Source organism: Bufo bufo, chromosome 2 (assembly GCF_905171765.1).
Source record: "Bufo bufo chromosome 2, aBufBuf1.1, whole genome shotgun sequence".
Lineage (NCBI taxonomy): Eukaryota > Metazoa > Chordata > Amphibia > Anura > Bufonidae > Bufo > Bufo bufo.
The window spans coordinates 553503062-553518522 of NC_053390.1; the positions used below are offsets into that span (position 1 = coordinate 553503062).

The window sequence follows — 15461 nt, forward strand, 5'->3', positions numbered from 1 at the left end:
TCCATACACATATATAGATATATATTATATGATATTCCCCCCCCCCCTCCATACATCTGAAACCAGATGCATCGGTGTGAATGTCCCCCAAGCATTCACACAGATGCAATCTGGTTGATTGTATCAGAATGACCAGACTAAGGTCTGGTCATCCTGATAACTTCAAAGGACTCAGATTCCACAGAATCTGAGCCCTTTGATATAATTGTCACCAGCGCCGCTGGAGACAATTATACATGATAGAAGGAGAGGAGGTTTCTCCCCTTCTTCTATTATGCGCATTCCGGCAGCGAAATTAACATCTCGCTGGCCGGAATGCTAAATACCACAGGCGGGAGATCAAAGGCTTCCCCCGCCTGTTGGTATGAAAGCGCGGCCCCGATGCACTCGTTCAGGAGACGCACGGCCCTTCGCAGTGACATCATCTCACTGCGCCGGCCCACGTGTCTCCAATAGTGGTGTGCGCGCGTGTGCGCGCGCGCGCCACCCTGTGGGCGGTGCGGCAGTGCGGGCCGTGGGATATAAATATCCCACGGACCCAGCACTGGGGAAGAAGAGCCGTGCCGCCCCCCCCCCGCCGCTGAAGGAGATCCCCCTTAGACGAACGAGCGACCCCTGGACCAACGAGCATCAATCCTAAGTATCACTCCATATACCCTCCGGACCCCCCTGCATTACCCTCCGGACCCCCCTGCAATATACCCCACTACTCTCTCTCCCTATATACCCCCTACCACTCTATACCCCCCTATTACTATATATACCCCACTATATACCCCACTACTCTCTCTCCCTATATACCCCCTACCACTCTCACCACTCACTATATACCCCACTACTACTCCCCACTACTACTATATATATACCCCACTACTATCCTCCCCTGGTAATCCTATACTCCCCTGGTAATCCTATACTCCCCTGGTAATCCTATACTCCCCTGGTAACCCTATCCTCCCCTGGTAACCCTATCCTCCCCTGGTAATCCTATACTCCCCTGGTAATCCTATACTCCCCTGGTAATCCTATACTCCCCTGGTAACCCTATATACCCCTAATAACCCTTTAATGCTTTGAGGTCGGCTTACACCCTTGTAAGACCAATGTCAACCTTCGTCTACCCCATAGGGACAGTTTATAGTACTAGGTGGGTGGGCTGTTAATATTGAATGTGTGTATCGTATAGTTAGTTTATGGGCGGAATTGGGAACGTGTAGTGTAGTTGAGTACTGTATAATTAGTGCTGTATTGTTAGTGTATTGCGCAGTGTATTGTTAATAAATACTGTTATATTTGTATCTATCTGTGTAACGTGTAGTTATTGGTAATAGTTAGTAAGGCGCATGCAGCTAGTGTAGCGATCAGTGTAAGGCATAGTGAAAATATTGTTATTGTTATATAAAGGCATAAATAGGCGGAGTTATCAATAGCTGACTCCTCCTATTTATGAATATTAATTACCGATATTTGCATAAATATTGGTGATTAATATCCCCCCTTTACAATAGGAGAGAAACAAAATCTGGTTGAAACATCTGCTGGTTGGATATAGGCTCCAGCAGAGAGATACGTTCTATTAGATGCAGTGTTGCTGTGATATTGTCAATAGAGATGAGTGAAGTTTACAAAAATTTGGCTACGTCGCCAAATTACACAAAGAAATTAGTTTTGTGACGACTTATTTTGTCACAAAGCGCATTTTTTTGTAAGTAGCTGGCGCAATGACTGGGAACGGCGATTGCATCACCCCCAGTCATTGAACCCCTCAGATGCCACGTTCATTGCTGATTGCAGCATCTGAGATGAAAAAATGAGGGCTTTTAGGGGTTAATCAGTTAAAATATTAATACCTTATCCATTTGAGCATGAAGAGGCCATTGTGGCCATCTTGATTGAAGATCCCGCGATAACTCGTCATACGTCACCGCGCACAAGATTTTGCACGAGATCTTCAATCAAGATAGCCACGGCGGCCTCTTTAAGCTCGAATGAATGAGGTAAGCATGATTTGTTTTTACCGCCATTTCAGTGAAAATTGATTAGTTACCACAAAGCACAAGAAAATTTGGCTTTGCGGCACTTCGGATCGAAGTCCACTTCGGACACTTCGATCCGCTCAATGCTAATTGTCAACAAACTTGCAATAGTGACAAATGCAGTGTTCCTGTGCTGGCAAGTTTTAACCTTTCCCCAGTTTCTTTTATTTTATGGAAGTAATAATAAAAGTATAGTTTTAATAATTTAGCGAGTGGTCCAAAACGAGTTGTAAATAAGTTGTGCTAAACACAACATCGGCACAAATTCCACTGATACAATGCTACAACTTAGCAATGTGCAATGTTGGTGAAATGTTGCAGTATGGAGTCCAGGCTGTTTAAATCAGAGAGACTCGATACAAGTGTACCCCCTTTCAACTGAGAACAGGAATTTCTACGTACAGATTGGTGCCCCTAAATATAACTGTGTATCTATTGTATATTTTTTAAGCAGTTGAAATAAATGCAGCTTGCTAAATATTTGTCTGATTTACGACATCTCATTTGCTGACCATCCTCTTGTATTTCACCTACTTGTTAAGCTCCTGATTTTTGCCTTTCTTGCACAGTTTTTCACTGGTTGGCAGTTGAAGTGTCGAAAGTTTAATAGGTTCAGCAGCCGGCATGGAATGCAAGCAGAGGAGAGCATCTATTGATGATTTCTTGCAGCAAGCAGAAATCCTCTCATCTTTGGAAAGTGTGTGGCATACCTGTTTAACATGTTCAGATAGCTGTAAAGAAGTAAAAGCAGTACCATTAACAGTGCTCCATCCATACATATTATACTATAATCTATCTAAATGTAATGAGTAGCACAGCAGTCAAATAGATACGGTGTGCCAGCGGCTGAAGAGGCGATCCACCAACCAAAAAGACAAAAAGTAAAAAATTCCACGGCACTTCCAAAATAAGTAAATTAAAAAGGATTTTCTTTAATCACCAGACAGTGACGTTTCAGTCCTCTGCTTGAAAAAAGTCCCAGTAAGAGGACTGAAACGTCGCTGTCTGGTGATTAAAGAACATTCTTTTTCCATCTACTTTTTTTGAGAGTGCCGTGGAATCTTTTACAATCTATCTACCTATCTATCTCATATCTATCATCTACAGTATCTATCTATATCTATCTATCTATCTATCTATCTATCTATCTATCTATCTATCTATCTATCTATCTGTGTACTGTATCTAAAGTATCTATAATATATCTATATTCTAGTCAATAGCAAAACATGAGCATCTGTCCATTCACCTAGTGAGTCCTCTACAGGAAACAGTCAGCAAGCCCGTTGTCAGACATACCCCTGACAACATCTAAATATCTGAAATGTTTGGACAGTTTTTACTATATTACAAAGGACTACCTGCCTAAGAATGCTCTTCCCTTCGAGGCCTTAATAATTGTGACTGTAACTCTGTTCAATAATACAGACTAATCTGTAACAAGATAAATTATACAAAAAATTTTTGGATTAATTCAACTTTTGGGACACATTAAATGTATTAATGTATATACTGTGTGCAAATGAAAAGTAGAGACTATGCAACTCCGTAGTACCATGAAGTGGTTTCTTGTCAGGCCCCTGTTTGGTATTCTGACTGTCTAATGGGCATAACTGTACTATCATGTACTATGTAGCTATTTTAGAGAATGTTCATGTTGACCTTTAGTAATGAGCGGCAGGGGCAATATTCGAATTTGCAATATTTTGCGAACATTTTGTAGAATATTAATCATATATTCGCAAATTCGAGAATTCGAGATTATATTCTTGATTGCGAAAATCGGCAATGTATTATTCGCGTAATGCGCGCAAAATACCGGCATGGGTCACTTATGCTACATTTTTCAAGCTGGTATAAGTTTCCTGAAACTGGAGAAAATGGTTGGCACGGCAGAACATTAGAATAGCTTTATATGCAGAGAGAGTGCTCCAATATATTTGCGCTTGCGAATTTTCGGCAATTAATGATGCGCATATTTTTTTGCAATACGTTCAACTTGTGACATCACAGCACTATGTCTGCAGCATGTATTTATGGACAGCAGAACCTATTACACTGCCTAACACCCTGCACTGGAACCTATCAGCTACTCTATAGATCAATGTAACCTACACTGACTATCTCCCCCTAACTATCTGAATTATATATATAAGTTAACTATCTAATGTAATAACACAAAGCACAGAGCACAGCAATGACACTGCTGTCTCTTTCATAACGGCAATAAACTTTAGAAAATAGCTTCTGGGGAGGTTCTTATATAGTAAGGGGTAAGCAACTTTTCTATTGGTTGCTAGGTATGTTGCTAAGCTGTGATAAAGCCTTCTCATTGGCCCACAAGCTAGAAGAAGGGAAGGATGATCACCTGATGTGTACGGTGTTAAAAACAAAAACAAGAAATATATATTCGTCATTACAAATATATAGCACTATATTCTAAATATTCGCAAATTCTCGAAGTGCCGATATTCGCGATAAAATTTGCTTTTCGAATATTCGCACTCAACACTATTGACCTTAGCTTAATAAGTCTAATAAGTCTTTTGTAGTGTCAGCCTATCTTTACAAACAGAATATCATAGTCATTAATCTTTCAAATTTTCTGCTATGAAGCAGAGCAGAAATTATGATTCCTTCACTAATGGCAGGTTCATCCACCTCCATTGACTGTTGGTTTTCTTCTTCCTCTGGAGAGCTGCAGAAGCTTAAAGGAAATCTGTCACCACATACCTAGAAATAAAACCTTCCAACTGTGTAGATATGAGCTTGTCAGTTGAAAGAAACACATTTGGTCCCATGTTGATATGTGGAACAAATACAGAGAAATAATCCTTTGTAGTTTATGCAAATGAGCCACTAGGTGCAATGAGGACATCTACACAATTAGAAGGCTTTATTTTCAGGCATGTGGTGACATATTCACTTTGAATGGCATGTGTCATGTTGAACATGGCGTCCAAGAGGAGGCAGAAGGTTATAGAGAGGAGTAACTGAGCAGATTGATATATAGTTTTAGGGGGAAAGATTTAGTAAAACTTTTAATTTATACATTAAAATTTCTGCTCATTCTAGGCTTTGAAATCAAGGAGGAGGTCCTATCAGTGATTGACAGCCTTCCCTCTATGACTGTGTATACAGAGATAACTGTCAATCACTGACTGAAGACAAGGAGGAGGTCCTATCAGTGATTGACAGCCTTCCCTCTATGATTGTGTATACAGAGATAGCTGTCAGTCACTGACTGAAGACAAGGAGATGGTCCTATCAGTGATTGACAGCCTTCCCTCTATGACTGTGCATACAGAGATAGCTGTCAATCACTGGCTGAAGACAAGGAGACGGTCCTATCAGTGATTGACATCCTTCCCTCTATGACTGTGTATGCAGAGATAGCTGTCAATCACTGACTGAAGACAAGGAGACGGGCCTATCAGTGATGACCGCCTTCTCTCTATGACTGTGTATGCAGAGATAGCTGTCAATCACTGACTGAAGACAAGGAGATGGTCCTATCAGTGATTGAAAGCCTTCCCTCTATGACTGTGTATGCATAGATAGCTGTCAATCACTGATTGAAGACAAGGAGACGGTCCTATCAGTGATGACCGCCTTCCCTCTATGACTGTGTATGCAGAGATAGCTGTCAATCACTGACTGAAGACAAGGAGACGGTCCTATCAGTGATTTAAAGCCTTCCCTCTATGACTGTGTATACAGAGATAGCTGTCAATCACTGACTGAAGACAAGGAGACGGTCCTATCAGTGATTGACATCCTTCCCTCTATGACTGTGTAAACATAGATAGCTGTCATTCACTGACTGAGGACAAGGAGGAGGTCCTATCAGTGACTGACAACCTTCACTCTATGACGTGTATACAGAGATGGCTGTCAGTCACTGACTGAGGACAAGGAGACGGTCCTATCAGTGATTGACATCCTTCCCTCTATGACTGTGTATACAGAGATAGCTGTCAATCACTGACTGAAGACAAGGAGACGGTCCTATAAGTGATTGAAAGCCTTCCCTCTATGACTGTGTATACAGAGATAGCTGTCAATCACTGACTGAAGACAAGGAGACGGTCCTATCAGTGATTGACATCCTTCCCTCTATGACTGTGTAAACATAGATAGCTGTCATTCACTGACTGAGGACAAGGAGGAGGTCCTATCAGTGACTGACAACCTTCACTCTATGACGTGTATACAGAGATGGCTGTCAGTCACTGACTGAGGACAAGGAGACGGTCCTATCAGTGATTGACATCCTTCCCTCCATGACTGTGTATACAGAGATAGCTGTCAATCACTGACTGAAGACAAGGAGACGGTCCTATCAGTGATTGACATCCTTCCCTCTATGACTGTGTATACAGAGATAGCAGTCAATCACTGACTGAAGACAAGGAGACGGTCCTATCAGTGATGACAGCCTTCCCTCTATGATTGTGTATACAAAGAAAGCTGTCAATCACTGACTGAAGACAAGGAGATGGTCCTATCAGTGACTGACAGCCTTCCCTCTATGACTGTGTATACAGAGATAGCTGTCAATCACTGACTGAAGACAAGGAGACGGTCCTATCAGTGATTGACATCCTTCCCTCTATGACTGTGTATACAGAGATAGCAGTCAATCACTGACTGAGGACAAGGAGACGGTCCTATCAGTGACTGACAGCCTTCCCTCTATAACTGTGTATACAGAGATAGCTGTCAATCACTGACTGAAGACAAGGAGACGGTCCTATCAGTGATGACAGCCTTCCCTCTATGACTGTGTATACAGAGATAGCTGTCAATCACTGACTGAAAACAAGGAGACGGTCCTATCAGTGATGACAGCCTTCCCTCCATGACTGTGTATACAAAGAAAACTGTCAATCACTAACTGAAGACAAGGACACGGTCCTTTCAGTGACTGATAGTCTTCCCTCCATGAATGTGTATACAGCGATAGCTGTCAATCACTGATAGGACCGCTTCCTTGACTTCAAAGCCCAGAATGTGCAGGAATGTAATTGTTAAATGTATAAATTACAAGTTTTACTGAATCATCTCCCATAAATCTATATATCAATCTGCTCAGTTACTCCTCAACCTGCATTAATTCTGATTATTCCCCATTAGTTCTCCAGCAATGAGTTAGCAAATAGTGTTGAGCACAAATATTCGAATAGCGAATTTTTATTGCGAATATCGCCACTTCGAGAATTCGCGAATATTTAGAATATAGTGCTATATATTTGTTATATTGAACATTCAGCATTTTTTTCCATCTGAACACATGATTCCTCTCTGCTTCTTGCTTGTGGGCCAATGAGAAGGAAGCAATGTCAAGTTCACAACAATACTTAGTGCACCAAACAGTAATCTGTAGTCAGACTTGCTAAAATGTGAAGTTGCATGTAGTGCGATAAAATATTCTAATCACTGCAGATTAGCGCAATCGCAAATATATTGGAGCACTTGACTCTATCTTCATATAAAGCTATTCTAATGTTCTGCCATTTTCTCCAGTCTCAGGAAACTTATACCAGCTTGAAAAATGTAGCCAAAGTGACCCATGCCTGTATTTTGCGTTATGAATTCGCCTTACACGATTTTTACATTGCCGATTTTTCATATTCAATAAAATAATCTCGAATTTTTGAAATACGCGAATATATGATGAATATTCTACAAAATATTTGTGAAATATTGCGAATTCGAATATAGACCCTGCCGCTCATCACTATTAGCAAACTAGTGCTAATTTATTTTATTAAGTAAGCCAATTTGATCCTGCTTTATGGTTCTGTATTGCACTAATTATTGCTAACCGTGTCCTTGAATTTTACTGGCAAACCAGATGGATGACAGCATGCTTTATCTTAAGTCTATTATGTCTGTCTCTTACCAAATTTATCCAGATAATGAATCTATACTGAAGTGCAAGTAGCTAGCAACCATTGGAGTACCAAGACCTAAGCCATAATCTTTCTCTGGGAGCCACTTGTATTGAAAGCATTATAACTAGCTTGTGAATCAACAGGGTTTGTTTGTTAGTTTGTTAGGTTGAAACAAGACATACAGTACAGACCAAAAGTTTAGACATACATTCTCATTCAAAGAGTTTTCTTTATTTTCATGACTATGAAGGCATGCTTTGATTACTGCTTTACACACTCTTGGCATTCTTTCGATGAGCTTCAAGAGGTAGTCCCCAGAGATGCTTAGCATTTGTTGGCCCTTTTGCCTTCACTCTGCGGTCCAGCTCACCCCAAACCATCTCGATTGGGTTCAGGTCCGGTGACTGTGGAAGCCAGGTCATCTGGCGCAGCACCCCATCACTCTACTTCATGGTCAAATAGCCCTTACTTTCAAAGTTTTCCAATTTTTTTGGCTGACTGACTGACTGACCTTCATTTCTTAAAGTAATGATGGCCACTCGTTTTTCTTTACTTAGCTGCTTTTTTCTTGCCATAATACAAATTCTAACAGTCTATTCAGTAGGACTATCAGCTGTGTATCCACCTGACTTCTCCTCAACGCAACTGATGGTCCCAACCCCATTCATAAGGCAAGAAATCCCACTTATTAAACCTGACAGGGCACACCTGTGAAGTGAAAACCATTTCAGGGGACTACCTCTTGAAGCTCATCAAGAGAATGCCAAGAGTGTGCAAAGCAGTAATCAAAGCAAAAGGTGGCTACTTTGAAGAACCTAGAATATGACATATTTTCAGTTGTTTCACACTTGTTTGTTATGTATATAATTCCACATGTGTTAATTCATAGTTTTGATGCCTTCAGTGTGAATCTACAATTTTCATAGTCATGAAAATAAAGAAAACTCTTTGAATGAGAAGTTGTGTCCAAACTTTTGGTCTGTACTGTATGTCCATCCACTGCAGCCTATCACCCTGCAAAGTTAATCAAGAGGAAGGTAAAAAAAAAAAAATCCTCTTATGGTAGAAGCCAATTTTACTCATCTTAGGAAAAAAAAAATTCCTTCTGGACCCCAGATCTGGAAATCAGAATAACTCCCTGACTCATTGACCCTTCTCAAGAATACTACTAACTACTATATTTTGTAATATTAATACGGCCCCTTACTCTGCTGCGACCTCTGCCTGCGCCAGAAAGATTTAGGTCATATTTGCAGCACCAAATACTTAGAAGAAGAAGTGCACAAATCATCCCACAACATGGACAGTGACATACCGTACCAGAGGGGGATCAATGGCACAAAATTCCCCCAAAAATATGTATTTTAATCAGGGGCCATTTTAATGCATCTTAAAGGAAAATTCTCAGAAATGTGCCCTGCTGGAGCCTACAAAATTTTTATTTTAGGCCACGGGAGTACAGGCCACAAAAATTAGGCATTCACCTGACAAAAAACATCAAGTGATGATGTGGCTGGAGGTATATTGGACGGTCATTGGATATCAATTTTACTGCAGGCCAGTACAAATAGATTAAAAACATGGCTAAAAAAATCTCCCCTCTTGACAAAAACCCAAATGATAATAGTTGAAATTCAATAACACGTGGTCGTCACAGGTGTTGAATTCCTCAGAGATCCATGCCTCATTCATTTTTAGAAATGTGATGTAGTCCACACTGTCGTGAGCTAGGCGAGTGCGCTTATCGGTCACGATCCTCACTGCTGCGCTGTACGTCCTTTTGGACAGGACACTCAACGAGGAGTAAGCCAAGAGTTCCATGGCAAATTGTGCCAGGTCCACCCAGTAGTCAAGGCGTTCCTCGCTTCTCAGAACATCCACATCGGCCGTTAACCCGTCGGTCTAGGCGCTCCCTGAGGCTGGATCCGGAGGGCGGCTGTCGATGGGTTAGCTGTAAGAATGCTCTCCTCATATCCGTTGTGACCAACACATCTTCAAACCGCCCTCTTCTTGCATGGTAGGATTGGTACACTGTTTCTCTGTGGGTGGAAATTCCTCTGCCAGTGCCCACAACAGCAGAATGCAGCATCTCTCGAAGCAAGACCTGGAAATGTTGCATTTTGACAGCCCTCTGTGATGCTGGTAACATGTCCACCATTTTGTATTTGTACCGGGGGTCTAAGTACATTGCCACCCAGTACTGGTCCTTGCCCTTTATGCTTTTTATACGGGGGTCCCTCTTCAAACACTGGTGCATGTAGGCCCCCATTTGCACTAAATTAGAAGCGGTGGAGCACCCTGGCTCTTGCTCATTGCCCAGGAGAATGTCGTTCTCGGTCTCCTCCCCCCATCCATGGACAACACCAGGGATCCCAGAAAAGTTTAAAGCCTGCTCTTTTTGCAGGAGGAGATGGAGGATGGATTAGGAGGAGGAAAAGAAGAGGCAGGTCTGCATGCAATCCGTGGTGGTAACACCATATCCACAAGGGTGCCACGGGTTACATGCTTGACGGCCATCAGAAGGTTCACCCAGTGGGCAGTAAAAGTTATGTACCTTTCCTGCCCGTGTTTGCTAGACCACGTGTCTATGGTCAGATGTATCTTGGCACTGACACTGTGTGCCAGAGATATATTAACTTGCTGCTGAACGTGGCCATTTAGTTCAGGAATGTCCTTCAGGTAATAATATTTCCTTCTGGGGACCTTCCATTGTGGTGTGCCAATGGCCACAGATTTTCTAAAGGCCTCCAAGTCCACCAATTTTTTTGGCAGTAGTTGGCGGGCTAGCAGTTCTGACAAGTCAGCGGTCAGCCGTTGGGCAAAAGGATTATCCGGCGTCATCTTTTTTTTATGCTCGAACATTTGGGCCACGGAAGCCTGCCTTGTGCCAGATGAACATGACGACGGCACGGTGGAAGGAGGAGTGGAGGATGTAGAGCCCAAACTGTGACTTTTTGGGTTCTGACAGCGTTGCTCCCACTGGGCTGGGTGATGGGAGGCCAGGTGCCTTCTTAAGGCGGTCGTTCCTAGGTGAGTGTTGGGCTTTCCGTGACTTATGCGTTGACAGCACAGGCTGCAGATGGTAACACTATTGTCTGCAGCTGACACGTAAAAAAAAAAAACACACTGCGGAGCCATGTGCCAGCGTCCTGGGAGTGCAAGATGTGACCGTGCATGGTGGATTGCTCACTCCAAATACATTTGCAGTCTGCTTTTTTCCTCCTGTGCACTGCGAGTTCTGCCTGCTTCTCCTCCCTATCTGTTGCTCCGTCTCTGCCTCTGAACTCCCCTCCTCTTCCTTTCTTGTGGGCACCCACGTGACGTCCATCGATATGTCATCATCGTCACCTTCACCACCACTGACATTAGAGATCTCGGAGTAGGCAGCAACAGCAGGGACCACCCTCCTTGGGTTGATCTGGGTACTGTCATCAGACCGCTGGGTGGCGGCCGTTGCTACCTCCTCTTTCTCATCTGATGACTAGAATGGCTGCACATAGGTAAGGTCTGGGAATTGATGGGAAAATAATTCCTCTGACTTGAATGGAAGGGCTATTGTGGCTGTGGTGGAGGTTTCTTTGGGGGTGCACACAGCAGAGAGTGAGGAAAGTGCAGGTACAGAGGATGAGGAGGGTGCAGAAGTGGAAGGCTGAGTGAGCCACTCAACCAACTCTGGTGCGTCCTTTGACGTAATCGCACGCACCTTATCCAGCTTCCACTTAGGCTCCTGCCTGGTGATTCTGCCCGACCCCTACCACCCCTGCGGAATGGCCTGCCTCTTCCTCTGCCTGTCATTTTCAAAATGACACTGTGACAAAGTCCCTATAGAAGAGCAATATTTGTGGAAGCAGGTATATAGAACCCCTTAATCAGTTTTTTGGGGGGCAACTGGTATATAACACCAGTTGCAATTAGTTGTTACAATGGCGTTTGTCCCTCTGTATAGCTGCGGTATCTCAGCAGAACCGCACACAAATATTGTACAATACAAATGCACTCAAGTAAAGAAAGGTTGTCCAGCCTTTTCTTGTGAAGCTACAAAAGCACTTTATTTGATATCCATGAGTAAGGGCGGTCATGAGTATGGCTAAAAATGTTCTCAGCCCGAAACGCGTAGACTGATGCAACCTGTACCTGGATGTTTTTATTATTGGATATCAAATAAAGTGCTTTTGGAGCTTCACAAGAAAAGGCTGGACAACCTTTCTTTACTTGTCTACATATTGCTCCCAGTCTGGGTGAGGGAGCGGTCTGTGTCCTTATGGTTGGAGTCTCCAGGCAGGTGAGAGCTGCTCTAATTTTGTTTTACATTTGAATACAAATGCACTATATAGAAATTATATTCTAGGTATATTGCACCCCTGCCTCAATCAGATTTTTTTAGGGGGCAACTGTTATATCACACTAGTTGCAATTAGTTGTTCCAATGACGTTTGTCCCTCTGTATAGCTGCGGTACCTCAGAAGAACCGCACACAAATGCACTGTATAGAAATTATATTCTAGGTATATCGCACCCCTGCCTCAATCAAATTTTTTTGGGGGCAACTGTTATATCACCCCAGTTGCAATTAGTTGTTCCAATGACATTTGTCCCTCTGTATAGCTGCGGTATCTCAGCAGAACCACACACAAATGCTGCGCAATACAAATGCACTATATGGAAATTATATTGAGTTGCCCCCAAAAAATTTTTATTGAGGCAGTTGTGTGATATACCTATAATATATTTTCTATATAGTGCATTTGTATTGTGCATCATTTGTGTGTGGTTCTGCTGAGATACCGCAGCTATACAGAGGGACAAACAATATTAGAACAATTAATTGCAACTGGTGTGATATACCAGTTGCCCACCAAAAAATCTGATTGAGGCAGGGGTGTGATATACAGTCACAGAATATAATGCACAATAATAATAGATGCAAACATAACATATGAACTAAGCAGTGGGTTTGTCAGACACAACCCTTAGTTGGCATGTCTCGGGAGCAGGCCCTGTGCCCTCACCTGTCCTCAACCTTCCTCTGTCCTTTCATCTACTAGGCGGGCAAGTGATGAGGAGAGTGGCGTGGGAGCCAGTGTTGCGAGCAGTCAGGCTCCTGTCCCAGAGTCGGTTGAGGAGGACATCAGTGACGTGTAGACAGTACTCGATATGATGATGTAGCTGATCGCACTTGGGGCCGGGTGACGAAGGGGCCTCATTTCTTTATTTTTTTTCCCTTTATATAATAATGTAATATTATAAAATCCGGTATCTCCATGATAAATCTGCAACGTGGGAGCCCCGTGTGGCTTCTATACACTTTCAAAATAATCTTTCAGCGGGACGAATAGATGCCGGATGACCGGGATGCTCCATGACCTTCCCAGGAGCTTCTGTCGGGAGCAGCGGTTCATTTCTGAGACGTCCGTATAGTGCGGGAGGAATCCAAAGACCCTCTCCATCTCCGTGCACTAAAGGATGTCCTCCTTCCCATTCATGATGACTGGGAACTCGTGATGTTTTCCCTGACGAAGAGACCAGGGGCTGGTAGTTATGGTTTGAATCTTGATGAACTTTGCGACTCTTCCGGGCTCCAAGCAATCTTGAAGCTTTGTCTTCTCATTGTCTGTAGCTACTAGAGGCCTGTTCATGCCAGGCAGGTTCCCCCAAAAGTATCTGGCTCAATGAGCAGCCGATAGCGCACTTGCGTCAATCTTGACAGTATTCGTCTCCAGGTGGAGAGAAATTGTTTTTTGGAATGCTTTCTCCATCACAGCCATTGAATAACCAGAAGACTGGCCATCTCCTGTCTTAGGCAACACTTAACCACCTCAGCCCCCAGTGCTTAAACACCCTGAAAGACCAGGCCACTTTTTACACTTCTGACCTACACTACTTTCACCGTTTATTGATCGGTCATGCAACTTACCACCCAAATGAATTTAACCTCATTTTCTTCTCACTAATAGAGCTTTCATTTGGTGGTATTTCATTGCTGCTGACATTTTTACTTTTTTTGTTATTAATCGAAATTTAACGATTTTTTTTGCAAAAAAATGACATTTTTCACTTTCAGTTGTAAAATTTTGCAAAAAAAACGAGATCCATATATAAATTTTGCTCTAAATTTATTGTTCTACATGTCTTTGATAAAAAAAAAATGTTTGGGTAAAAAAAAAATGGTTTGGGTAAAAGTTATAGCGTTTACAAACTATGGTACAAAAATGTGAATTTCCGCTTTTTGAAGCAGCTCTGACTTTCTGAGCACCTGTCATGTTTCCTGAGGTTCTACAATGCCCAGACAGTACAAACACCCCACAAATGACCCCATTTCGGAAAGTAGACACCCTAAGGTATTCGCTGATGGGCATAGTGAGTTCATAGAACTTTTTATTTTTTGTCACAAGTTAGCGGAAAATGATGATTTTTTTTTATTTATTTATTTTTCTTACAAAGTCTCATATTCCACTAACTTGTGACAAAAAATAAAAAGTTCTATGAACTCACTATGCCCATCACGAAATACCTTGGGTTCTCTTCTTTCCAAAATGGGGTCACTTGTGGGGTAGTTATACTGCCCTGGCATTCTAGGGGCCCAAATGTGTGGTAAGGAGTTTGAAATCAAATTCTGCAAAAAATGACCAGTGAAATCCGAAAGGTGCTCTTTGGAATATGGGCCCCTTTGCCCACCTAGGCTGCAAAAAAGTGTCACACATCTGGTATCTCCGTACTCAGGAGAAGTTGGGGAATGTGTTTTGGGGTGTCATTTTACATATACCCATGCTGGGTGAGAGAAATATCTTGGCAAAAGACAACTTTTCCCATTTTTTTATACAAAGTTGGCATTTGACCAAGATATTTATCTCACCCAGCATGGGTATATGTAAAATGACACCCCAAAACACATTCCCCAACTTCTCCTGAGTACGGAGATACCAGATGTGTGACACTTTTTTGCAGCCTAGGTGGGCAAAGGGGCCCATATTCCAAAGAGCACCTTTCGGATTTCACTTGTCATTTTTTACAGAATTTGATTTCAAACTCCTTACCACACATTTGGGCCCCTAGAATGCCAGGGCAGTATAACTACCCCACAAGTGACTCCATTTTGGAAAGAAGACACCCCAAGGTATTCGCTGATGGGCATAGTGAGTTCATGGAAGTTTTTATTTTTTGTCACAAGTTAGTGGAATATGAGACTTTGTAAGAAAAAAATAAATAAAAAAAAAATCATCATTTTCCACTAACTTGTGACAAAAAATAAAAAATTCGAGGAACTCGCCATGCCCCTCACGGAATACCTTGGGGTGTCTACTTTCCAAAATGGGGTCACTTGTGGGGTAGTTATACTGCCCTGGCATTTTCCAGGGGCCCTAATGTGTGGTAAGTAGGTAAATGACCTGTGAAATCCGAAAGGTGCTCTTTGGAATGTGGGCCCCTTTGCCCACCTAGGCTGCAAAAAAGTGCCACACATGTGGTATCTCCGTACTCGGGAGAAGTTGGGGAATGTGTTTTGGGGTGTCATTTTACATATACCCATGCT

General features: G+C 42.5%; 1 protein-coding gene across 1 annotated transcript in view; it reads right to left on the reverse strand.

The window, feature by feature from the left end:
• Nucleotides 1–15461, reverse strand: part of GC (GC vitamin D binding protein) — a 322446-nt gene that overhangs the window by 150101 nt on the left and 156884 nt on the right. The window contains exon 8 of the mRNA XM_040418123.1: nucleotides 2571–2767. Within this exon, the coding sequence (XP_040274057.1) occupies nucleotides 2571–2767 (197 nt within the window). The remainder of the gene's footprint in view (nucleotides 1–2570; nucleotides 2768–15461) is intronic.